We start from the raw sequence: 23,786 nt of genomic DNA on the forward strand, positions 1-23,786 counted from the left end.
AAAAGGAAGAAATAGTTTCTAAGGAAGAAATTTCCCCACAGTTCTTCAGGTGGGGAAGCTAAAGGCAGCAGCAATTGGCTCATGGTCACAGCCTTTGCTTTCAACAGTCTTGAGTGTGGTATATTGTATCAGTTATCTGTCTTAGAAACCTTTGGTTGTTCAAGCACTAGTCTTTAAAAGTATCAGCTTATCTAACATTTCATCAACTGCCACACATCCACAGTCAGCTCCAGCATGCTGGTTTTCTCCTTTAAAGGGCAGCAACTTCTGTTCCTGAAAGCAAAAGGCTCTGCATGTGCACTGTGATGATCTATCTCTAAGAAAAAAAACAACCCCAGAAGTGCTTATTTTCAGCAGAAATAACAGTCTGACAAACTTTATTTCTATTTTTTTTATTTAAATACGTTTTTGTATTGCAAAGGAAGATAAATAAGATACAGGAGCTCAAGATTCCACCTGAAAGCATGGGCTTTCTCTTGGAAAAATCTTGTTGCCAACAGCCTCCTGCTCCAGGCACATCAATGCTCATTTTGGTCAAAGATGTACTTACTACTCAAATTCTTTAAAGAATATTCAACTAGGATAGTGCTGGGGCTTGGAACCCCTATCTCTGAGTACAAGTGTTTAGATATGCATTACTATCTCTTTACTAATTTCAGATATGCAGGATGTTGTTCAAAAAGCACTTTTTAAAACCAGATTGTCAAGCTATAATGAGCTTTTCTTCCTGAAGTCCTGTAAAATGCCTTAAATACAAAGATATTAGCAAAGCAGTGTTTTTAAAACTTACACTGAGGATTGATACTAAATTAAAGCCTTTGTCCAGAGGCTGTATGATAGTAGGCACAGACTGTCAGACCCATAAAAATGAGGTTGCAGGTTCTTCTGTGGAAGTAGAATGCTTTTCTTCTTGCAATTGCATGTAAAATCTGCTAGCTTTGTGTAAGTTAAGGCACATTCATGTTTGGATATTACTTGTATGTAGCTTGAATATTTCACCTGACCATGCTCTTGTTGAGGTCTCAAGCTGATGCCAGTGGCTCAAATGACAGTGAAGCACAGCCACTGTAACAAGAGAGAGGAGAAAACAAAGTTAAATTTAGTAAAAAGACCTGTAGCAAGCGTGCACAGTTGCATTTCTAGCATACAGTCAGCCTGTAGTTACAGAAGTAATTTTAGGATCTTTCCTGAGTGATTTAAATTTATATTTCACTTAAATCAGAGTTTTGGGATTCTTAGGTTCAGAAATAAGTTATGTTCAGGTAATAAGCAAGTCAGAGATACGTAGGAGGGTACTTTTCTCCAAACTTAGTCCTTTCTACAGGGCACACATGAAAGGCAGAAAGAAGCAGATGTGAGCAAGACCATCAGTCTTGCCTACACAACTGCACCTACATTTCGGTCTGTTGACACAAAAAGCAGGGAAGAAGCCAAAACTAAAGGGATAAAGGGCTTCTGATACAAGTAACTGTGTCTGTTAGAGAATATGTTGTGATATTGATATATTTTTAAAAGGTAACCTCTCTAAGGCTGTTTATGAATCCACAGGGTAGATAAATCCAGCACAGATGTGAGTACTTATAACCAGCCATCCTCAGGCAGAATTCTACCCACCCCCCCATTTTTCCCCAAAAATGAAAACAAATGTTTTAGAGCTAAATGAACTTACGTTAACAAGGTTCAATTCTATTGTCCCACTTTTCTCAGTATCCAGTTTTCTAAACATTTCTGTGGTTGGAGAGAGATGACAGACAAGGGTAAATACAGGAACTAATCTGAAAGTCTTCCCTTTCCTTGGGCTTCAGGATCAATAAGGAATTTAATCCCAGAATCTAAAACTTGACAATGGCCTACACTCCAAATCAGAAAGGGCCACTCCAAAGTCATTGTGCAGGAGCAAGACTGAACATCTTTAATTGCTGTCTAATATTTTTTAATCAACATAAGAGTTGTTTGCAGGGAAGACTGGCTGCGGTTCAGGAGCCTGGCCTAAAAGACTGATTCCTGGATCTAGTTGAAGCCAGATTAAAGTCTCAGGTTTGAGCATCTTATCCTGGGCCTCTGGACAGTTGTGCCTGGACAGTTTTCCTGCTGGAATCACAAGGCAGCAGAGATGTCTGGTTACTGAGGGTGCACTCACTGAACAAGGTTTCGAGCCGAATCAAACAGCGCACGAAGTTGTCGAAGTCAATGACGAGATCCTCATCAGCAAAGCGAGCCACGATGACCTGATGTAACTGGCAGTTCAGTTTGAACCCTGGAAATACAATGCCAAGGACTTAAAAGACTATTAAAGACTATTTCCAAAGAGTAAACGCAAGTACAAAATTGAATCCCTGATCCTGCGTGGTGGCAGGAGGGGAAGGCTCCAGAGTGCCCAAAATTCAGTAAGTTAAGATGGGACTGTATGGCTCTGAGCATTTCTCAACCCTGCTTGAAACTGATGGAATCCTATGAAGAGACAGATCAATATAAATACCTGCTGTTTCCAGTGCCCTCCTCATCTCATACGAGTTCATGGTACCCGATCGATCCACATCGATTTCTCTGTAAATTTTCTGCAAAACACAAAACCCAAAGGGAAACCTTGACAATAATGCAGAGCGTGGTTTGGCTTCTGGCAGAAGTGAAACATTTTGAAATGCAGCCTTAAAGCACTTTGCAACATTGATCTGAAGGACTTGGTACTTAAATCCACTTCTTCTAAAAGTAAGGCTTTAAAAAGTAAGTTTTTTTAATGAAGTAGCCTTGAAGTAGTAATGAAGAGCTACTGGGGGACTGCAGACACCCAGTCCCTGCTCTGGGAAAGGTGACTGTGCACATTGTATGGCACAAATCAGTCCACAGCACTTCTAGGTGTGATTGTTCTCCCAGAGGGATTGTGCCTTACCTGGTATTTCTGAATCTTTGTCCAGAGGGTGTGGAACTCCTTCAGTCCCAGTTTGCCACTCCCATCATTCTTCTCAGAGTTAAGGAAGTTTCTTCAGAGGGAAGAAAAAGGGGTTTCCTCTCCCTCTGCTGGGTTTACTTGCATGGGCAGTTATGACTTAAAAAAATTGCGAACAGAAGGATTCAAGTCCTCTCTGAAGGACTCATCCTGTCTCCAGGACTCATCCTGTTGAATACACAATTATTGTCCAAGCTATCTTTCTGAATCATTAAGATCATTAATTTAAATAATGCCCAGCTCACAAGCTCTTTCTGCACCCCTGCTGCAGGTCTCTGTCTTTCCACAAGTATAAACGAGCCAGGATGATTCCATTTTGTTCTGCACAGTGGCTTCAACACCTGCAGCTACTGGAGCACAAGTCCTGGGTCTGGATTACAAACAGGAAAAGCCACAAATGCTATTTGGAGACCTTCAGCTCTTGAGCAAACAGCTAACAAAAGAACCTGCTCGTGGCACTGCTCCCAAAACCTGCCATGGAGTGCCTGTGGACTGCTGTATTTTACACCAAATTATAGAAAAGTATCACCTTGTGTTGGTCATTTTCCCTTTTTCCAACCCTGCAATTCAACTCCCACTGCACAGAGAAGCTGAACACAGCTATTCTTAGACCTGATCCTTCATCCTACACTTCTGCCTGTATCTTGGGAGTAAAAGTCCTAAAATCCTGCATACTCTCTGCTTCCTGTATGGCATGTCAAAACAAAACACTGTATTTGTGTCCCTCTTTTTCCATTTGCTAAGTTCCTGTGGCTTTGTGATGCTCTTACCAACTCCAGCCAGACAAGAGAGAGGTGAAACAACCCTGCAGCCAAGGCCATCCTCACCATGCTGAGAGCCCTTTCCCAGCACAAACATCACTTTGTCCCCAGCTAAACCAGAACACCCAACAACTGGGAAGGCTTCCAAGCAGACTTTGCTTGATAATGGATTTTCCCATTGCCTGGGATAACACACGTGTGAACCACAATAACAAGGGAGTGGCTTTCCCAGGGGAATCAGGGTAAAGCCATCTTCTCCACCTCAGGAGCCATAAGTACACCAGAATGGACCCAGCAGGGAGCAGAGGCAGCTGGCCTGCTTCAGCCCAGGAAGGGGAATGTCATCTAGGAAGAGCTTGAAAGGATACATCTAACAGGTCAACCATGATTTTGCATGTCTCAATACTAAAGCCATCAGATTTAATATCTTGGCCTGTAAAGAAAGAGCAAAAGACAGGATTGTCACTGCATGCTGTACCACAGCACCTTCCTGAACAGCTCATGAGCTCTCCAACCAGCTTTTGTTTGCTTCCAATGGTGTCATCCTTTGAGCTGGGATGTGTCCCCAAGCAAACAGCCTGAGTAGCCTGGTTTGTAGGTGTGCTGCAGGAGCAAGAGACAGAGACAAAAGCTTTCCTGCTCTTACTGTGTGCCTGCAGAGTGGACTTCTGTGGGCAATGTGCACTTCCAGCTTATGAAGGTCAGCAGGAGGTGGCTTCATGAAAGGCTGAACATGAAGCCAAGCTTGGTAGCCAGCAAGAGCCCACTGCTGATTACTGGCTGCTGCACACAGACATACACCACAGCCCTGACCAGCTGATAAGATTTCACCTTGGAAATTAAAGAGACACTTATTTCTCCAAGCACTTGTTCTTGAGCACTGTTTAGTGGCAAGGAAAATAATGCAGCGCCAAGCTAGGAATCTCTTCACAGAAACAGAAACCCAGAGTTTCAAAGTTTCTCCTCCTCCTTAGGGACACTCCAGACCATTGGCTGGAATACTGCTTGAATCACTCCTGAGTGCTTCAGTACTAAAACAGCAGCAATATCTCTCTTGATTATTATCATGGATTATTCAAATCCATCCATCTTCCTGGCAGCCAATTCCCAGTGGCAGATGCTGGGATAGAAGACACCCATCTGCACCCTGCCAAAGCACACATCTTGTGAAACCCCCTCTGGGCTGGCACAGCCCCAGCATTCCTGCAGCCCCCTGGAGCAGCAGAGAGCACGTGGTCGTGGCCATACGGAGAGCCAAGCAGCAGGTCTGGGGCAGAGCCCAGGTCAGCAGTGCCCTCTGTGCCTCCTTGGCCACGGTGCAAACCTGCTGGTGGCATCTGAGGCTGCTGGTGGAGGAAGGCACTCACGTTTAGCCAGGATTTTATTCAGGATGCTGCGCAGTTCGAAGGCAGAGATCTCTGCATCCTGTGGAAAAGAGGAAAACAAATTTCCCACCCTGAGCTGCAGACACCATCTGCAGCCTCTGATTAATTTGGGCAAGCTGGCCAACTTGTAACACCCCTTCTAGTTCAGCTGTCTTGAATGGAAGCAAGTGGGAAGCTCTCCCCACCTCCTGCTCCCAGAGATGAGCAGCAGCAAGGTGTGCCCGAGGCAAGAGCAGCCTGGGGAGAAGCCCAGCCCAGCCATATGCTCTGCCCAAAGACAGAATTCGGGCCCTGCAGAGGAAAAAGTCGTGCCCAGAGTTCAAAAGGAGCAGAGATTGTTCACCAGGAACGCTCAGAAATCCTCTGTGGGAGCAGGTGGGTGACTGCACAGGTTCTGGGATGCACAATTGTGCTCACACTTGAGAGCTGACTCTGCACAAGACCTAAACTCTGTCCTGGGGGAGGCATCTCTTACCCAGGATGCCAGTAAGATATTACCAGTAAGAAAAACACTCACATTTCCTGCTAGCTGCCCAAAAAGCTTTTTAAAGCTGGGTTCGATGTCATCTTCACTGATCTCAGTCTAAAAGACAGAAACAGAGAATGTCAGGGTTATGGGAAATGTTTTGGAAAGTTTGGGAATGAATGGGAAATGGGAAAGTTTCTGCCTGAGAAAGACTTAATGCATTTCCTTGCCCTTAGTAAAAAATTCAACTGGCAAGGTTGAAGGTTCAAAGTAGTTTTTACTATGATTTTATTCGGTTTTATTTTCAGGGGTACCTCAAAATACTGGCATTGTAAATGCTGGAAAAAACACCCACTACACATGGGGTAGCTGCATTAGTAGGCAAAGCATCCCGAGCTCCAGTAAGACTAAACATATGGTGAGCCACTAATTACTCCTGGAAACAGCATTACATGCAGAAAGAGCCCCGATGCTCAAAGCTGCACTCCTGGAGTCCTGGAGAACAAAGGGAATTTCCTGTGCCTCCAGTTAACTCTTGAGAGTGTACCTCTGCCTGGGAAGTCCAAGTTCTAGATAAGGGACAGCTCTTGTTTTCATTACATTCCTGATGATATTTCCATTTGCTTGACACCCAGATATGGATATTGAAATATCTTTTCCCATTTTCCCATAGTGGGACAACATTTGTTGATAATGCCTATGGAAACATCACCCTGCACAGGGAACAGGCACTCCAAACCCCCCTTACAACAAAATTGTCTCAATTGAAAACATTTCACTTGGTGTACCTCATCAAAATTGCCTTCAATTTCATCATCTATCACCCTAGAAAGAGAAAGAAATCAATATTAAAATCAAAACAAGTCATATTTATGGTACTTTTCCTTCAAGCTTCAGTTAAAGAGAGGTTCTTTAAAATATGGAAATAACAATGAGCATTCAAAAAAATGACTGGATTAATCAACTGTGGACACAGCACAGCACAGAGAAAGCTGTATTTTGCCAGCTATGGCAGCAAGAGTTTGAAAAGACACTCCCAGTTGTAGTGCCACAGACAGGATTTTGGGGCTCACATAACTCTTTGGGTCTTTTTTTTGCCTACTTAGCACAGGACCAGGTTCTTGGGTACAAATCGAACTTTAGTCTAGTAATTTCTTCTTTAAAACAGCAAAAAAGTGAGAGCCCTAAAGTAATTCTGGTGTGTCTTATGCTGAGGGAGCACCAGACCTACAGATGGTACCCAAGAACTCCCATCAAAAGATGACTGTGTCCCCGCACCACAAACACCCCGGGTTTCTCACTGCTGCAGGAATGTGCAGCAAAATATTACAGGACAGAGGAAGGTTTCTGCTTGCTTTGGATCGGGGCAACTCAATCCAAAAGACCCCACAGCCCTTCCTCAGGCTTTAGCCCAGCTGCTCTTCAAGATGTGACACGCCTGAGCCTTTTAATTTTAATTAAACAGTAATTGTGATAACAAAAGCAATAATAACAATAACAATAATAATAGTTATTAGTATAATAATAATTATTATAATTATAATTATTATTCCTCATGTGCCCACTGCTGTAATACGGTCACCAAAAGCCACCTACGTGGAGTTTGCATTTTTTTCAGAGAAGACTCTGAGGCAGAAGTCCCCGTTCTTGTCGGGTTCGAAGGTGGAGGGCACGATGATGTATTCTCCTGCAGGGAGCTTGAAGCGGTTCAGCACCTCCCGGAGGTTGATGAAGGTATTGGATTTTTCCCGGGCTTTGTTGGTCAGGAAGAAGTTTTTGCTCAGATGAATATTTGTCTGCCCAGAAAACTTAGGGAAAGCAGAGAAAGGGGAAAAAAAACCCACTGCAGTCTGAATGTGTTCACATGTACAAATTTAAAATATCATAGATATGTCTGTCAGCTATGTACGGGGAAAAGAAAATTAAAAATATGTCATTTTGACAGAATTGAAAAAGAAGGGAAAGGGAGTGGGACTCCTGGGATGTGGCTGCAAATGTATTTTCCAGATCATTGCAATAGATCATTCAGGTCATGCTTTTGTTTTGCAGATGATGATGGGGGGCTGAAGACATTGGGCTCATTCTTCCACCAATCATTTTTCTTTAAATTGAGATGGCATATGAGCCATGTCCTTCTGGTCCCCAGAGCTGGTGCCACCTGCAGCTCAGCTCTGCCTCCCAGGTCACAGCAGAGCCCACTCATGGAGGGCTCCAAGAATAAACAAAATCATATTTGGAGTGAAACATCTAGTGAAAGGTGTCCCTGCCCGTAGCAGGGGGTTGGAACTGAGTGATCTTTAAGATCCCTTCCAACCCAAACCATTCTGTGATTCTGTGATCTTCCAGAATTAACTATTTTTGCAGAGTCTCACAGGTGGGCTGCTTCAGCTCTAGAAACCAGCTTCAGGAATGTGCATCTTTCAGAAACCTCCTCCTTCCTGTCCTCCCAGATTTTTAAGAATGAAGAAAGAATTTTAAAAACCTGTCAGACCTGCTGCATAGTGGGAGATTAAAATTCCACCTTCTGGGGGAAAGAAGAGTCAGAATCAGTTTTCTTATGGAAATTAAATACTTGGACCACTAGGGTGAGTGACAGAGTACTGCTAAGGCATTAAAAAAGTACCTAAGAAATTTAATTAATCAGCAGCACCATTTCTTTTCCTGATGAAACCATACTTTACATGAAAGCCACTGGTTGGGCACAGCCTCAGGAGCTACAGGATGCCCTGGCTGCTTCACACAGACCCTAACAGGGACAGCAAACCCAGTCATGGGGTACCCAGGGGTTTTTCTGAGCTTCAGTCCTTCCTCTGAGGAGCAGCAGCTCAGAGGCATTTGTTGCATTGCCACCCCTCTGTGACCCCCAGGGTGTACCATTAGCTGCCTGCAGGTAGAAATAGAGAGAAACCAAAAGAGGTGGTGCTTAGGGAAATGAATATGAACACCTCCTTGGAATATTATTCATGAGCCAAACATGAACTCTGTGCAAACCTGGGAAAAGCTGCTGTGCTCTGGGGGAGCAAGTGTGGGGCTGGGCTGAGAGGAGAGCCACAGAAGGGTTGCTTTGGGGAGTTTTTGCAGCACTGAACACTCTTATCCCAATACAGGACACTCTAAAAATGCAACGTGGGCTCAAGGCCCCTTCCAGAATCAATGGCCTCCAGCTGTAGGCTCTCTGCAGTCATGTTGTCCTGCAGTGAAGTAGGATCCTCTGAACCTCTTCTTCCCACCAGCCACTGAGCCCCAGCTCTGCACCTCGACCACCAACCCATGGCACATACCTCTGGGGGCACCTGCAGGGAGAAAAGGAGAGAGTTACTTGCTTGTTGAATGGTGAATGGCATCTCCATCTTCTTTTCACCATCACTTAGCAAGGACATCCACATTCTTCAGAGGGAAAAACAAAAAGCAAAACAAAACAAAAGAAAAAAAGACTTGGCTTGAGAGGAAGGTAGGTGTTGAGCCCACATCACCCAAGACCAAGTGCTGGCTCAGCTCCCAGCTCCATCCCTGAGGCAGGGGGCAGCCAGAGCCACAGCCAGGCTGGTTGTGGCTTCCTGCTGAATCTCCTCCCTGCAGCCCACCATGATTTTCATTGTAGGCTCAATTTCTCTACTATTCCTCCCCATCTCCTCTTTCTCACTCCTGGCTCTCTGACTTTCCATCAATAGGAGAGGAGATGGGCTAAGCAAGCATGATGCAGCTTTTTATTTCTTTACAGCCTCCTTGCTGCATCTGCTCAAGAGTCCAACTCAACCCATCTGAGTTCTGATGGAAAGCCCAGCCTGGGAACTGCACCATCCCACTTATGGGGGGAATGATTTTCCCTCTTCTTTCTCCCAGGTCCTGTCAGCCTTCCTTGCCTCATAAATGGCAAAGCCGATGGTGTGCATGTCCTCCCCCATCTTCCTCTGCCTCCGACGGTGCTTCTGGATCAGCCCAATGAGGAAAGTGCAGCCCCCCTCAGGGTCATCAGGGTCCTCATCTTCTTCCTCCAGCTTGATTAAATACTGAGGATTCGTCCAGAATGTGTCTGGGAAGTGGATTTAAGCAAACTACTCAGAGGCTTCTTTGATAACAACCGTGATGAGATTTAAACGTGCCAGATGTGACAGATGTGGCTCTGATTGCCAAAATCAGCGTTAGAAGAGAAAACCAATGCACTGCCCTACCCATCCCCACCCCACCTTTATAACCACAACAGACCCTCATCAGGGAGCCACATTTCCCACACTTTTTGGAGGTTAATCCTGGATATCCCATAAGCCATCCCAAACCATCTCCCAGAAGGTCCCAGAGAAAGCACAAGTGGACAAGTCAAAGGTTTCCAGTTTTTCTTACTTGGGTAGTTCCTGCAGCCCCCTGCGGTGGCTCCTCGCCTCCAGTTGCCATCCAGCTTCTGCAGGCTCCACTTTTTGTACCTGTCACTTGCCAGGGTGTCTGGAGTCAGGTTGCAGATCTCCAGGCGGGAGTAATGCCTCAGGAAGTCCTGGAACGCCATCCTGTGGGAGGCAACGCCATTGGCAACCTCTCCTCAGGAGGGTTTTCCATCCCACCACCCTGTCCATCTTCCCTCCCTGTCACTGTGGTTCAGCACTAGGGTTTGGGGTGACTTTGCACACTCATCCTGGAGAGGTTGCTTTGCATGAATAAAAGCAGAGCAGCTGACATTCCCTTCTGCTGGAATGTGACACTCACCAGAATTCCCCATCCTCATGTCTTCTGGTCAGTCGCTCCCGCACCTCAGGGTCAACACCACTCCAGTTTGGGCAGCTGGAAGAGAACCCCACATCAACTACAGCCCCTGGGAAAGGTGAAGCACTAATGTGGCTGTTCTGGCACAAGATCTAATTTTTAGCAGTTCCAGAATTGTCAAACCACCGCAGAATTAAAAATAGATGCACCTGGCACATAAAACACCTCACTTCTCAAATACCCAAGGTAAGGATGAGAAACAGAGTGTTATTTTCAGAAAGTGCAATGTCTGGACTGAGACAGAAAATGGAAGAATCAGAATAAAAACTGCCCAGCCACAGAAGTGAGTTAACTCCAGCTTTCATGGCTAACAGCAGAAATGGATTTTTAAAGCCCTTTTAGAAAGTGAGTTTTCAGAAGCTCACCACTGAATTCAGGCTGTTAAATAAGCAGAAACTACAGGGAGCTTTCTAGGATTCACCAACCAAATCCCTGCATCTTACACAAAGGCTGGAATTGGCATGAAAGGCACCACATCCTGTGATGGCTACCAGGGAGATGACAGCGAGGGGATGCTTCTCTCTGAAACAGTTCCACGTGAACACCACATCCAGACAAGAGGAGGAACAGACAGAAAAGCACAGAATCACGACTGCACCCCTGCAGTAAAGGGCTGCTGGAAACAAGGAAGCCATTGACTCACTTGTCATTCCATTTCCCAGTCCACTCCACTTCTCCCCAGGGATTTCGGATTCTGATCAGCTTCTGCACTGTCCCTCGGAAGTTCACCTGGTGGGATCAGAAGTGGATGGAGAGTCACCAGGGACTCAGCACCACACTCCCTCCTTCCCTCATCCTCTACAGTAATTAAAAACATGACAGAGCAAGTATCTTGGTGGTGGGCATGACAACATGCACACATTTAGTCCAAAAGTCCAACTGATTCTGAGTGAGCTTCACACAGCCTGGCTTGTCCAGAGAAGTTTTACAGCATGCACAAACCAAGGCCCATGGAAACCAAAATGTCTGATTTGTGCTGCTAAAAAAATCACCTTTGAAAGGCTTACAAGCAAAGGGAATGTGAAAGTGCCATACAAAAGCCAAAAAGCAGGTAGGGATATTTCTCAAAGACATCACTTAGGTATAAATTGTCTCCTCACATTCAAATGCCTTTTTACACATTGAAATGCCTGTTACAACAGCCAGGACACTGAGACTGGCCACAACGCCTCTGACCACACCAATGCCCCACAGCCTCAGCCCCTCCTCTTGTCATCCTCAGGTCTCTGCAGTCCAGAGATGACACCCCAGCTGAACTGTCCTTACAGAGTCTGCACAGATTTTCAAAGGCTACATCATGCCCACTTGTGAGCTAAGGTGAACAAACTCCTTCTCCTCTGCTTTTGCTGTGAGATGAAGACCAAATGCACACCCACAAACCAGCATGGCATGTCAGCAGCTCTCTACACCTCACCCTGAGCTTTCAAAAAGTATTTCAGAAACAATTGCCAGTGGACTAACCAAAAATCCACTGCATCAGATGCCATGATCTGCTTCCTTTGTTTTGTCTTGCCTTCACCAGACACCCACTCTTGGGCAGGCCCCTTGTGCTTGGACACAAGCCCAGCTGAAAAGTGCTGTTCAGCAGCCACTTTGGGGGACAATAATTCATGGGGGTTTTTTTTTGTTTTTTTTTTTCCCCTTCAGGACACTTCTTGCTCTACTTCTAAGGTAAAAAATGTGTGGCCTGCTGTAAGAAGTGCACTGAAGGGTCTGGTCACCAGCAGAGGACAGCATGCCTTCTGCACAGAGCTGCCCACCACCCTGCTCAGTGGGAAATAGCCACACTCATGGAATAAGAGGGGGGTTTTTTGGTCAAACACCCAAGAAGGCAAATCTGTGTTTATCCAAAACATACCAACTAATCAGGCATTCCTTCAGAAAGAAGAGACTCAAAACCCAATTCAGCAATGCACCTGGCAGGAATTTGCAGTGTTGAAGGTGGGTTTGTGGCTGTCCCACACAGAACCTGCTGCACCCTGGGGTGGCACACCTACCTCCTGTGCCCCGGTGACCGAGTACGCGTGTCCCTTCACCAGCTTCTGGGAAGTGACTGCTTCTGTTTCTGCAGCACTGGTGATCTGCAGGGCAAAGGACATCAGTGATTGCAGCTTCCCATGGGCAGGGGATCCAGCAGAACAAACCTTCACCCTCCAACAGAGCTTTCACCTCGCCGGGAGGCTGCAGGAGTGGTTTAGCCGCTGCACAAAAGCACCAAGTGTGACAGAGCAGGGAGAGGGGACAGCAGCACGTGTGGTGGGGCTGGGACCCCAGGGAATTTGCCATGTTTGTGGCATGGGATGCACAGCAGAAGCCTGGCATTGCAGCACAGTTCCCTGCTAGCTCCAAAATACCTGGTGTGGTGCAGCCACTCTTGTGCATCTCCAAAGGGGATGCACACCATAAACTCCATATTCTCAAGGCACTAGGAGAAAAACAGGGAGTGACTGGCCTGAAGCTCCCCAGGGATCACACCCAGCTCCAGCAAATTTCAGGGTCAAAACTGAAACCAGCTCAGTTTCAGTGTCAAAACTGAAACCACAGCAGGGTGGGAGGTTCCCCTCCCTTTCCCCAGCCCTGTTACCCCGGGATCTGCCCTGAAAGGCAGTGAGGGAAGAGGCTGAACTTGGGATGCCATTTGTACCTGAGGGCAGATCCCTCTCAGTTCTTCAGAGCCACTGCTTGGGCAGTCTGGCCTTTAAACACTGCAGAGAAAAGTCACTTCTTGCCAGACAGTGGATGTTTAAGCACATATGAAACATGTGGCTGTCACTGTCTTTCCACCTTTTCAGAAGTGTGTGACATCCTAACAAGCATATTTGAAGCTTAAACAGAGAGGATTGGATGGAGCAAGCAGGATTCCTGCTGTCAATTTATGGCCTATTACTGCCCAACAGCACACTCTCCATTTAATGCTTAATCTCTGTGCCCCTATTTCTCTTACAGAAGAGAAGGAAAGATTTTACGAGCTTTTTATTTTTTTCAATGGGTAAACTCAGCAACAGTTAGTTTACACTACAGAAAGTGGCAGCACTTATCAACAACATATTTACTCTCCCCCCCAGTCACCCAAGGGATTTGTGTAAGTCTGGGGCAAAAATCCAGATGTCAGATTCTTATCTAAATGCAAACGAGTAAAACAGGCCTTGAAAATACCATGAAGTCAAATTGACATCAACCAAGCAACTTTTCCTGCTGTGAAGCTTCCCTCTCCCAGGACTCTGATTTAACTTGAAAAATGGGAGGAAACATTTACATTTATATTATGAATGGAGTTTTTGTAAACAATATACCTTCCCTTTAGACATAACTGAGATGCAATCTCATTTGGCAGGAGGGTGATTACCACAATAACAATACTTAGACTCATTTCAGTAAGGCTAAAAGCAACACTGAATCCTTGAAGGCAGGGCCAAAACTCCTCTTTTCTTTCCCATGTGGGTCCAGCTTCTGACAACATGTCTTCCCATAAAACCTTTTAAAGGTCTGGCAACAGTCCGAGCCTCTCTGCTTCAAGAACAGAGCCCAGATTTTTTGGGAACATTTTCAGTACAACTTGTGCAACAAAAGGGCTGCAGCAAGGATGGACATTGTCACCTCTGAGCACCTGACTGCAGAAGCCTTTAGCAGCAGCTCTCTCAGCCTGTGCCATCCTGCTGCCGGGTTTTCTCAGGAACAGAGATGTCCATCAGCACCCCTGACAAGTTCCCTGTGTGATTCATTACCCTCTACCTTCTACACAGCAGCAGGTCTCACAGAAGAAGCACAAGGGAGGGAATGAACTTTTTACATGCACTAATGAAGTTTAGTTTCAGCCTAACCCCCATGGAGACCACATGCCTGAGTCACATCTGTGGGTCAAATTCTTGAGGCACAAGGCAGAGCAAGGAACCCCAGGCAGAGGGCACTGGCACGCTGTGTGCAGCTCCTGGAGGTGCAGCACAGATCCACCCCCAGCCTGTGTGCACAGCAAGAACCCAGAGATAAACCTGCTAACTCACGTCGATGGAGCAGCCAAGGAGAGAGCCTTTCTGGAGTGCCTTCTGAATGATCTTGAAGAGGTTGGGGGGTGGCTTCTGCAGCTCATACCATTCTGCAATGCCGCCGGTGAAGTCCTCGAAGCCTTCGGTGGTGGTGCCACCAGAGAGGGACTCATACGAGCCATTCAGCCTGCACAAAACAGGGGACAGCCACCACCATCAGGCTCCCTGCTCTCTTCTTCTCACACACACACAACTATCAGGCTCCCTGTTCTCCCCTTTCTTCAGGAGAGGCACCCAATGTGCCAGCTGTCACAGCATTTCTGCCTTCAGCAGCATTACAGCAGCTACAAACGTGCCCCTCCATTCTGCTTTGCTTCCCAGACCTCTGTACTTGGAAAGCCCAGCATAAAATATCATACAATCATGCATACACCTTGCAGGTTCAGTCATATGAATGACAAGAATCATTAACACTATCTGAAGAAAAAGGAATATATAAAAAAAAATTTAGACCAAACAATTTGCCTCTTTAGTTCCGCAGTCTTTAAATCCCTTTAATAGTTATGGGTCTGAACTTCAGTGGATCTAAATTTCTTAAATCAATTCAAAGTAGTAGATTTAGAGGATAGAATTCCTCTCTGGCCAACCCAAAAATGGAGATTCAGATATGAGCACTGAACACAGACCTGGGCACATGGACTGATGTGCTTTGCACACTGAAGCACTGGCAGCTGCCAGGCCCTCAGAGGTGCATAGAGCACAGCAAATGGAGCTTCCCAGGCCCTGGTGACAGAAGGCTGCTCCAGGAACAGCCTCGCCACGAGATGCAGGAGCTGCTTTTCTTAGCTAGCAACAAACCCAATGCTTTTGGCTCCTTGTCTTAGGCATCTGTTCAACAAAGCCGTGCCAAAGGAGCCATTGTGGGATGCCCCAGAAGAGAGAGAGCCGTTTTGTGGGATACCCCAGAGGCTGCAAAGGCTGAAGAGCAGCCTGACACTGAATGCACAGTCACCCTGCAGCTGGGGCAGCTGTGGGGGATGTGAGGGGGGAAGCCTGGCCTGACTCACTTGGCATAGGCCTTCTCCAGCAGCGCGCTCCAGAACTCGCTGCCCTCCGCCGAGTGCACGAAGAGCAGCTCCCCGTTCTTGGTGGGCAGCCTGTCGTCCACCACCACGTCCACCCACTCCCCATACTGCCAGAACTGAGGGAAAGAGAGCACAAACATCCATCACCACCCCATGCTGGTGGACGATCACCATCCCATCAGCAGCATATCTGTCTTTGAACGTCGATTTCCCTGCGGAAAAGCAATCCCCGTGTCCCAGCCAGCTTCACCCACCCTGTTCAGGGGTGCACATACTCAGCTGGCTCTGCTTTGTGGAAGGACCACAAAGGCAGCCCCTGCTCCCAGATCTTTGATTAATGGCCTTGTTCCTTCCACCACCCTTTTTAGATGTCTCCTTTTTTCTGTCTGGCTCTTTGACATCCCACAAAGCCATGCCAGGAAACATCACACATGGATACATAGCCAGCCACATTGGCTCCTGCCCAATAGCATTAAGAGGAAAAGGCTGTTTTCCACATACCTGGAAGTGGAAAATTCCTGCATATTGATCCTGGAAGCTCTGGTCTTTGGGAACAACACGGGCCAGAATTTCTTCATTCAGGGTGAGAGAAGCAATGGCTGCCAAGAGCCAACAGTCTCCTGTAAAAAGAAAAGGAAAATAAAAATGAGACAGCATTCATTATTCAAACTTTAATTTTTGCACTGCATCAGGATTGTGCATTATAACCAATAATTCCCTCAGCTGGGATAGGATGATCCCTCCCATCACTTTATCTCTGAGACAGATCAAATACCCTCCAGATCCAAGCAAGTGTTCCCTCAAGACCAAAGTCATAAAAAAAAGTCAAAGCAGGCTTTTTCTGACCTACCACCACACCCATTCTAGCACTGTTTGAAAGAAAACTTAATATTCAATGGAGTGCCTGTATGATAGGAAGCAGCACAGAGAAAAGGCAAAGAGCCTCTGGGCACACACAGGTACATAGGGGTGCAATTTCTCCTCAAAGGTGTTTTCTCAGGCATAGGCTACATTCTTTTCCGTTCTCCATGTTTAATAAACATGTTCCTTGCTATCCAGAGACTTGTCCTGCAGGCAAGATCCCTTTAAGGTCTCTTGCCAGCCTCCCTGCAAACAGGAGCTCCTTTCACCTTCCACATCTCTGGAAGCTCTTGCTCCAGGCCTCTCTGTTTATTCCCATGTCTGGTCTGCAGCACAGTCACTGGAGAGCCAGGAAAGGCCTGAAGGGAGGCTCTGTTTCCCAGCCCCACACACCTCCTCATCCTGCCTAGGATGGAGCCAACACCCACCAGCCCTGCACACCACAGCCTGCCTGGACAGTGTTTTTCCACAACATCTCCTGCCAGGCAGAGCGAGGAAGAGACCTCAGCTCTATAAACATTACACCTCTACTTTCTGGAATTCTGTTCAGAGCCCAGTTTTACTTTACCAGAGCAGTCACCTTTCTGCTCAGCCATGGGCCTCCTGCAGAGAGGTGTCAGATATTTACAGAGCCCCCAACGCTGTGAATAATGTGCTCTAACTCCATGATTTCACAAGGCTGAACAAATGCTTCATTAAGCTATGTTATATTACACTAATACTATGCTACCTTAAAGACATACTACAGAGAAACCCATGAACCTTTCAGACAGTCATGACACAGCTTTGACCCAGTTGGTCAATCAATCAAAACATCATCACTGGAGTCCAATTAACAAATCACTTTGGGTAAACAATCTCCATAACACATTCCACATGTGCCAAACAACAGGAACAGTGAATAGAGATAGGAATTGTTTTCTCTTCTCCCTCTGTGCTGCCTTCCCCAGGAAAAATCCTGGGAGAGAGAATTATGTCTCTCTCTGTTCAGAGAATGTGAATGCCACAAGATGATGCCCTGACTGCCACAGCCTGACACAAAACTCCCTGTTACCATCCCCAGATCTGCTGTTCCCTTGCTCTGTGAACAGAGAGCAGTCAGTATTGCAGATGAGATCCCACAGGAGAGTCCTGCAGGATTTCATCTTCCCTGTGTGAACCTGCCACAGCCACCTCTGTCCCATGGGAAAAGGCTCAAAAGCTTAAGGGTGAGAATCTGGGATCCAAATGGGACAAAGCCTCAGGGTGAATGAGCTCTAAATCTGCCCTGGAGGTCCACCCTCAGGCCCAAATCCATCACTGCTCAGGCAACACCAGCAGGAGCACAGACAACCTGCAGCTCCCTCCAGGCTGCCCTGGCTTGGCACAGCTGACCCCCAGCAAAGCAGCAGCTCTGAGAAATACATCTGTCCCACACATCTTTTCACATCTCAGGAGAGGTGGAAGAGGTGAAATTGCAGAATAATTTCAAAACCTAAGGTGCTTATACTGCTTCACAACCTGGAGGGGAAGAAGCGAACATAAAACCTCCCCTTCAGCCCTGCCTCTGGCTGCTTGTACTGCAAAGGAAAAATCAGCTTGTCAGAGAAGTTTTCAAACAGGAAAGTCACCTTGCTGTTCTCCTGTGACAGAGTATGAAGCAGTGATGAAATTCCCCTCCCTACTCCGTCACAGCACATCCACCTGGCCCTGCACAGGGGGGGCTCCTCTCACAGCCTCCTTCAAGGAGCTGGAGCCTCCTCCCTGGGAGCTGCATCCAGAGGCAGCACCACCCACTGCAAAGGTGTTTGCTGGGAAAGACAGGGCCAGGAGGAAAGAGTCTGGCTCAGAGGGCAGCTGTCACACCATTCTTCCCAAGAAACATTGGTATTTCTATTCCACAGCCAGGGCAGGGGCTGGGCAGGCAGGGAGCAGCACAGGAAGAGCAAATGAACAACTCAAATGGCCACAGCAGCTCAGGAGGGCTTGCTCAAGAAGCTGATCAGCTTGACCTTCAAATGATGAACATACACTTCAGTGCTGTAACACATCTTTGAGTCATGCTTCCCCTGGAGGTAAGAAGCAAGGAAATTCAAGGGGAAACACCCTCCAGAGGACCTCCACACCCACAAGCAGAATTTATAAAGAATTTCCTTGACTTTCTAGCTGTCTCATCAAGGCAGACTGAAATTACAGCCTGTTGTAAAAATCTCTGTTGAACTTTATACTGGTTTCTAACAAGAATTTGGAGTCAAACACAAATCTTAACTCTGACAACTCTGGGCAAGGTCTTGAGGTTTAAAGGCAGCTGCAGCATGTGTGGAAGGCATCCTTTGGTTTGCATACCTAGAAGTGCCCAACAGCCAAGATATCATCTCCACCTTTGTGAGCAGCCATCACTAAAAGCACACCTGATAATTCAGGCTCTGGATGAGAAGAGATCTTGTGATTATACCTGCAGTTTTAGCACTAAGCAAGCTTGAGCAGGGTCTTTACCAAATAGTCTGAACTTCCAGAACTGGTGCTTCTGCAAGGTTCTTGACAGTGATTTTCCTTTGATAGGGAAGGAAAGTCCAAGGAGAGGCTGACAGGTTGCTGAGAGCCTGAAAGGAGTGTGTTAGCAAGGTTACATTCATCATAAATAATTTTTGTAAATGAACACTAGGCAGGACAAGGTTATCAGAAAAGGGAATATTGTCAGGCTGTGAGTTTATCTATAACACATATTAACAAGAAGTGCTCATTTTTGTCCTGTCATGCTTACTTTTTCCTGCTTTCAGTGTTTTACTTGTAATTTCCATATACCCATCTCTGCATTTACCTAATCCCCAGCTCTAAGAAGAATGTTAGGGGAAAAAAAAAAGTAATTGCAAGGCAAGCATAAATACCCCTAAGGGCTTAAAATTAGCTGTTCTGGGAAAAAAAAGGCAAACAAAACACACCCATCAAATGCCTGAAGGGCTGTAAGCAAAAGGCAGCTCCTCTGGTCAGTGCACAGCTCATGTAAGAGTACAGGGTAAAGGAAAAAATGTACATTCTGCCAATCACAGACTCATCATTATTTTAAAGCAATCTTAGATGAGCAGCTACTGAATGCATTTATATCAACACCACAGCACTCCAGAATGTTTTCTGGGTACAAACAGGAGGCTGTGGCAGCCCCCTGGCAGTGGAGTGGCTGTCAGCATGAGGAAACCAAAGGCCTGATTTTCCAAATTCAACCTATTCAATTTGCTATTTTTTCACACCTTTGTTACATGAGGAGGAGACACCTGCATGCAAACAGCAGCTGGGAGATCCTGTGCTGTTTACACCCCAGTGTTGTGATACCATGGTGACACCCACTCCAAAAAAAGGTGGCTAAGGGTGAACCAGGCTCCTCTGGCTTTGGAACCTCCCCTCAGCTGTAATGAGTCACCACATCCCATGTGCTGCCAATTGAAGCCAAATACCATCACTGACTTTGCAGATCTGATACTGCAAAACCAACTCCAAATACTCTCCCTCAAAAGTTTTTCCTAAGGAAAAAACCCCAAAACAACAACAAAACCCAACAACAACACACCAAAACAACAAAAAAAAACAAAACTCACAAGACCAGAATAAAGGATAATCCAAATCTCAAGGGACAGAACTTTGGTGTCTGGAGAACTTTTTCTGCACTGGTGATCAGCTATGCCTTACATGGATCACAGTTGCTTATAGTCCAGGTCAAAAGCAATTAAACAAAATTAATGCACCTGGCTAAAGACTCCTGAGCTGAAAGAAACCCTGCTCATTAGCTAAGCTGCTTTGTTACACATTCCCTGCCAAGGAGCTGCTGTGCAGATGTGCTGGGTCCGTGTGCTCTGGATGCCCCATCTGTCCCAGATGTTCTGAAGGGCTCAGCAACACCAGTGAAACTCCCCATAGACACAGGTCTGCTGCTTTTTGAGCAAGTCTTTTGGGGGATAAATAAGACTACAAAAGCTTCCTATAGAAAAGAAGCAGCATAATAAAAATATAGGTTTCCAAAAGCACCTGATGTCTTCCAGTGCAATCTTCTCTATAACATCTTAAAATGTGATGGGCCACGAAGTAAATACAAAGTTCAAGTAAATGTAAGCTTAAATACAAATGCTGGTGCCAGATAAGGCAGTGGAAAAAAGAAAAAAAAAAGTATTTGTGCTGTGCATCTGCCAGCCCCATTGTGTAAAAGAGCAGAGATTCCATCCAGGCTTTTAGGAACTCAGTGGCTATACAGAGATAAGATCAAAAGCATCTAACTTTTAATCAACAATTGTCACACAAGACCAACATCTCAGATTAATGAGAAGACAGCCAGGAGAGTCATTGCAGTACTTAGTGACAGTGACAGAGGAGATACAAACAAGAGCACTGACAACCTCTGATTCAGATACAGTCAGGAGTACAAAAATACCAGCTGTGAGTCACTTCACATCCTCTGGTGATACCACACAGCCCCATGAGAACATCTGACTGGTCCAAAGACCACTAGGGCAGCAAATGCTTCCATCAACTTAAAAACAGCAATTTCACAACTTGAAAGTGAAGCTTCAAATCTTTCATTCCCATGCCCCTGCTGCCACAGCATCTGCAGAGAAAAGCTGGAAAAGCAGAAAGCAACTAAGTGATTCCAGAAATCAGCATCTCTACAGAAATGCCAGATGTTGAAATGGCATTATAGTAAACTTTAGCTTCAATTTTAAGAACTTCTTCCCAGAAAGTTTCACAAAATAAAAAGAGATAACAGATGTCTGGCACATGTGTTTAAGTGCTGGGACATGCTTCATGCCAAAACAGTCATGGTGGGAGACATGGTAATGGGTGGAGAGAGCACAGGAAGGAAGCTGGTGACATGGCAACACCCCAAGGCACAACAGAGCCTGACCCACAGCACCCATGATATTGGGGCATGAGCAGAAACAAGGTCATAATCTAAGGATTTTTACTGTCTTGGATCTTTTTATACAAATTGCATCTGGTTGTCAAAGCACTAACCTAAAAACCGTATTTTTCTGAATGAAGACATGAGCACAAAAGCTTCTCTGCCTGTTACATTTTTGGACATGAACCCACAAATAGCAGCAGTGGGACTAGAAACTAAGAAGTCGCTACGTGGTGAATATTTGAAAGCAAACAAAGAGAATTTGGTTCCTTTGCCAAGTGCAGCAGCACAGCTCAGCTCATATTAGTCATGTTTCCTACAGGAGAGCTTTCCCTGTCTATCTGACTAAGCCAAACCCCTCTCACTACAGCCATGGAGCAGGAACTTACTACTGCTTTCACTTCACTTTATTTCTTCTGCTCATATCTCTGCAGACATCCTCCACCTAAAACCCCTTCTGTCAGGCAAGGCAGGAGAGAGGCTTCCAGAGTGGGACACTCACAGCCAGGCTAAGCCTTTTGCTCCTGACTGTCCCCTGGCACTTCCCCGCAGCTCCCAGAGCTTCCCTGGAGAGCCCCACCAAGGAGCTGCCACTGCACAAACTGAGCAGAAGCCTTGGCAAAAGCAGAGGGCTCACAGGCTGGCCCTTCCCTCCTGAAACACCCCAGTTTTGTCCTCCTCAAGAGCTGGCCACCAGCAGGGAATCCCCCACACAACTTCTTTTCTCCCTACAGCATCTCCCCGGGTTCCAGGAGATTCCTCCTGCCCAGCAGAACTCTCTCCCACAGGGGAAAGGGAAGTCCTGCTATGCACACAGCTGCCCTTCCAAGCAGACTGTTAAAGGCAGAAATGAGTCAGGCTGCTCTCAGGCACATGGATGTGGATGAGAACATGAAAGAAACTGGCCATGAGCAGAAAAGCCATCAGGAAACCAATGTGCCCCCCCTGCTTGGTGCATACAGAAAGGTTGTGCTCAGTGACCACACACACACAGAGTCCCCAGCTGCAAATGCCAAGGAAAGGTGAGAAAGGGCTGGTTTGAAATAAATGGAGGATGCAAAAGGAGGTATTTACAGCGTGTGCAAACCGTGGTGCCCTGGGGCATCACCTGCACAGAAAACTCAGCTCTGTGCCCCACCTTTTTTCTCCCTACAGCATCTCCCCAGGTTCCAGGAGATTCCTCCTGCCCAGCAGAACTCTCTCCCACAGGGGAAAGGGAAGTCCTGCTATGCACACAGCTGCCCTTCCAAGCAGACTGTTAAAGGCAGAAATGAGTCAGGCTGCTCTCAGGCACATGGATGTGGATGAGAACATGAAAGAAACTGGCCATGAGCAGAAAAGCCATCAGGAAACCAATGTGCCCCCCCTGCTTGGTGCATACAGAAAGGTTGTGCTCAGTGACCACACACACACAGAGTCCCCAGCTGCAAATGCCAAGGAAAGGTGAGAAAGGGCTGGTTTGAAATAAATGGAGGATGCAAAAGGCGGTATTTACAGCGTGTGCAAACCGTGGTGCCCTGGGGCATCACCTGCACAGAAAACTCAGCTCTGTGCCCCACCTCACTCACCCAAGGCCCCCTGGCAGATGTCCGTGCGGGTGGCTCCTCCCGCGATGAACCGGGGGCTGGAACACAGCTCCTGCAACAAAACCAGCCTCGAATTACACCTAGCAGCAGGTGAGGCAGGGAACGAGGCCACACTCACAGCAAATTAACCAAACCATCGGCCACAGAGACGGAGCAGGGCAGGGAGGGATGCGGGGGATGCGGGCACAGCGAGGCGGGAGCTGGTGACCAGGGCTCACTGCACAGGACGTGAGCTGCATTTTCACACCCGTGCACACACTGCTCGGCCATTACCTCCCCGCCACCGACTACACCGAGGTCTTTCACAAGTGCCTGGAGACACCCCGGAATCCACCCGACCCCATGGCTGCTCCGGGAATAAACTCACGGCTCTGCTGGAGGAAAGAGTTACGGAGAGGGACAGCCCCAAGCGCTACCCAAAAGCGATCTGTCCGCACGGAGAGTTCTGCACAGAGAGCAAAACGACTTTTGGGACTCGTTTGTTTTTTCCAGGCAGAGCAAGCCACGCTGCCAGCCTGTCCCGGAGCGAAGAGTGCCCGGAGCATCCGCACAAAACGCGCTCGCACCGCGCCCCCGCACGCTTCAAATCCACCCAAATTCCCCCCAAATTTAGGGGGTGGGGGAAGGAGGAAGCCGCGGTGATGCTGTTCAATGATGCTGCCGGGGATCCCCGGCACCCCGGCAATTCAATCCACCCAAATTCAGGGAGCGGGGGAAGGAGGGAGCCGGGTGACACCGCGCAGTGATGCTGCCGGGGATCCGCCCTACCGTGGGTCTGCGCCACACGACGCCCTGCGTCTTGTGCGAGCGGGGCCCCAGCTCCCGGTAGCCGAGGGCGCTGGGGCCGGCGGGGAAGGAGGGGTCCTGGAAGAGCCGTCCCTGCTGCAGGCACTCCTGGCGCAGGGCCCCGAAGCGCTGCCCCAGGTAGGGCACAGCGCGGCCGTGCCGCCCCGCGCCCGCCGCCGCCGCCCGCTCCTTGGCCAGCGCCTCCGCCATCCCCGCCATCGCGGCACGGCGCGGCACGGCACGGCACGGCACGGCACGGCACGGCCCCGCCTGCCACCCCTCCCCTCAGCCCCGCCCGGCACGG

At 47.4% G+C, this 23,786-nt stretch overlaps 1 protein-coding gene across 1 annotated transcript; it reads right to left on the bottom strand.

Moving 5' to 3' along the window:
* Positions 1-394: 394 nt before the first annotated feature.
* CAPN2 (calpain 2) lies at positions 395-23,766 on the bottom strand. The gene is made up of 21 exons (XM_039716976.1): positions 23,465-23,766; positions 22,679-22,748; positions 15,884-16,002; positions 15,365-15,498; positions 14,316-14,484; positions 12,312-12,395; positions 10,958-11,043; positions 10,258-10,332; positions 9,901-10,061; positions 9,423-9,592; positions 8,841-8,852; positions 7,156-7,367; positions 6,348-6,384; positions 5,611-5,676; positions 5,076-5,133; positions 4,077-4,141; positions 2,891-2,959; positions 2,480-2,558; positions 2,141-2,257; positions 1,670-1,728; positions 395-1,065 (listed from the first exon to the last, which is right to left on the bottom strand). Exons 1-21 carry the CDS (start codon positions 23,699-23,701, stop codon positions 1,042-1,044), a joined length of 2,103 nt encoding a protein of 700 aa, XP_039572910.1. The 5' UTR covers positions 23,702-23,766; the 3' UTR covers positions 395-1,041.
* Positions 23,767-23,786: the final 20 nt, after the last annotated feature.

The sequence above is a fragment of the Passer montanus genome, unplaced genomic scaffold, assembly GCF_014805655.1.
Source record: "Passer montanus isolate IOZ18808 unplaced genomic scaffold, ASM1480565v1 scaffold37, whole genome shotgun sequence".
NCBI lineage: Eukaryota > Metazoa > Chordata > Aves > Passeriformes > Passeridae > Passer > Passer montanus.

Bases quoted from the DNA above. Each gene is read 5' to 3' on its own strand.
- CAPN2 (XM_039716976.1), bottom strand. From the start codon at position 23,701: ATGGCGGGGATGGCGGAGGCGCTGGCCAAGGAGCGGGCGGCGGCGGCG. The intron at 10,062-10,257 runs GTGAGTGTCACA...TGCCTCCCACAG, and splicing joins CATGAGGATGGGGAATTCTG to GATGGCGTTCCAGGACTTCC. The intron at 4,142-5,075 runs GTGAGTGCCTTC...CTTTCTTTACAG, and splicing joins GAATAAAATCCTGGCTAAAC to GCCAAGATATTAAATCTGAT.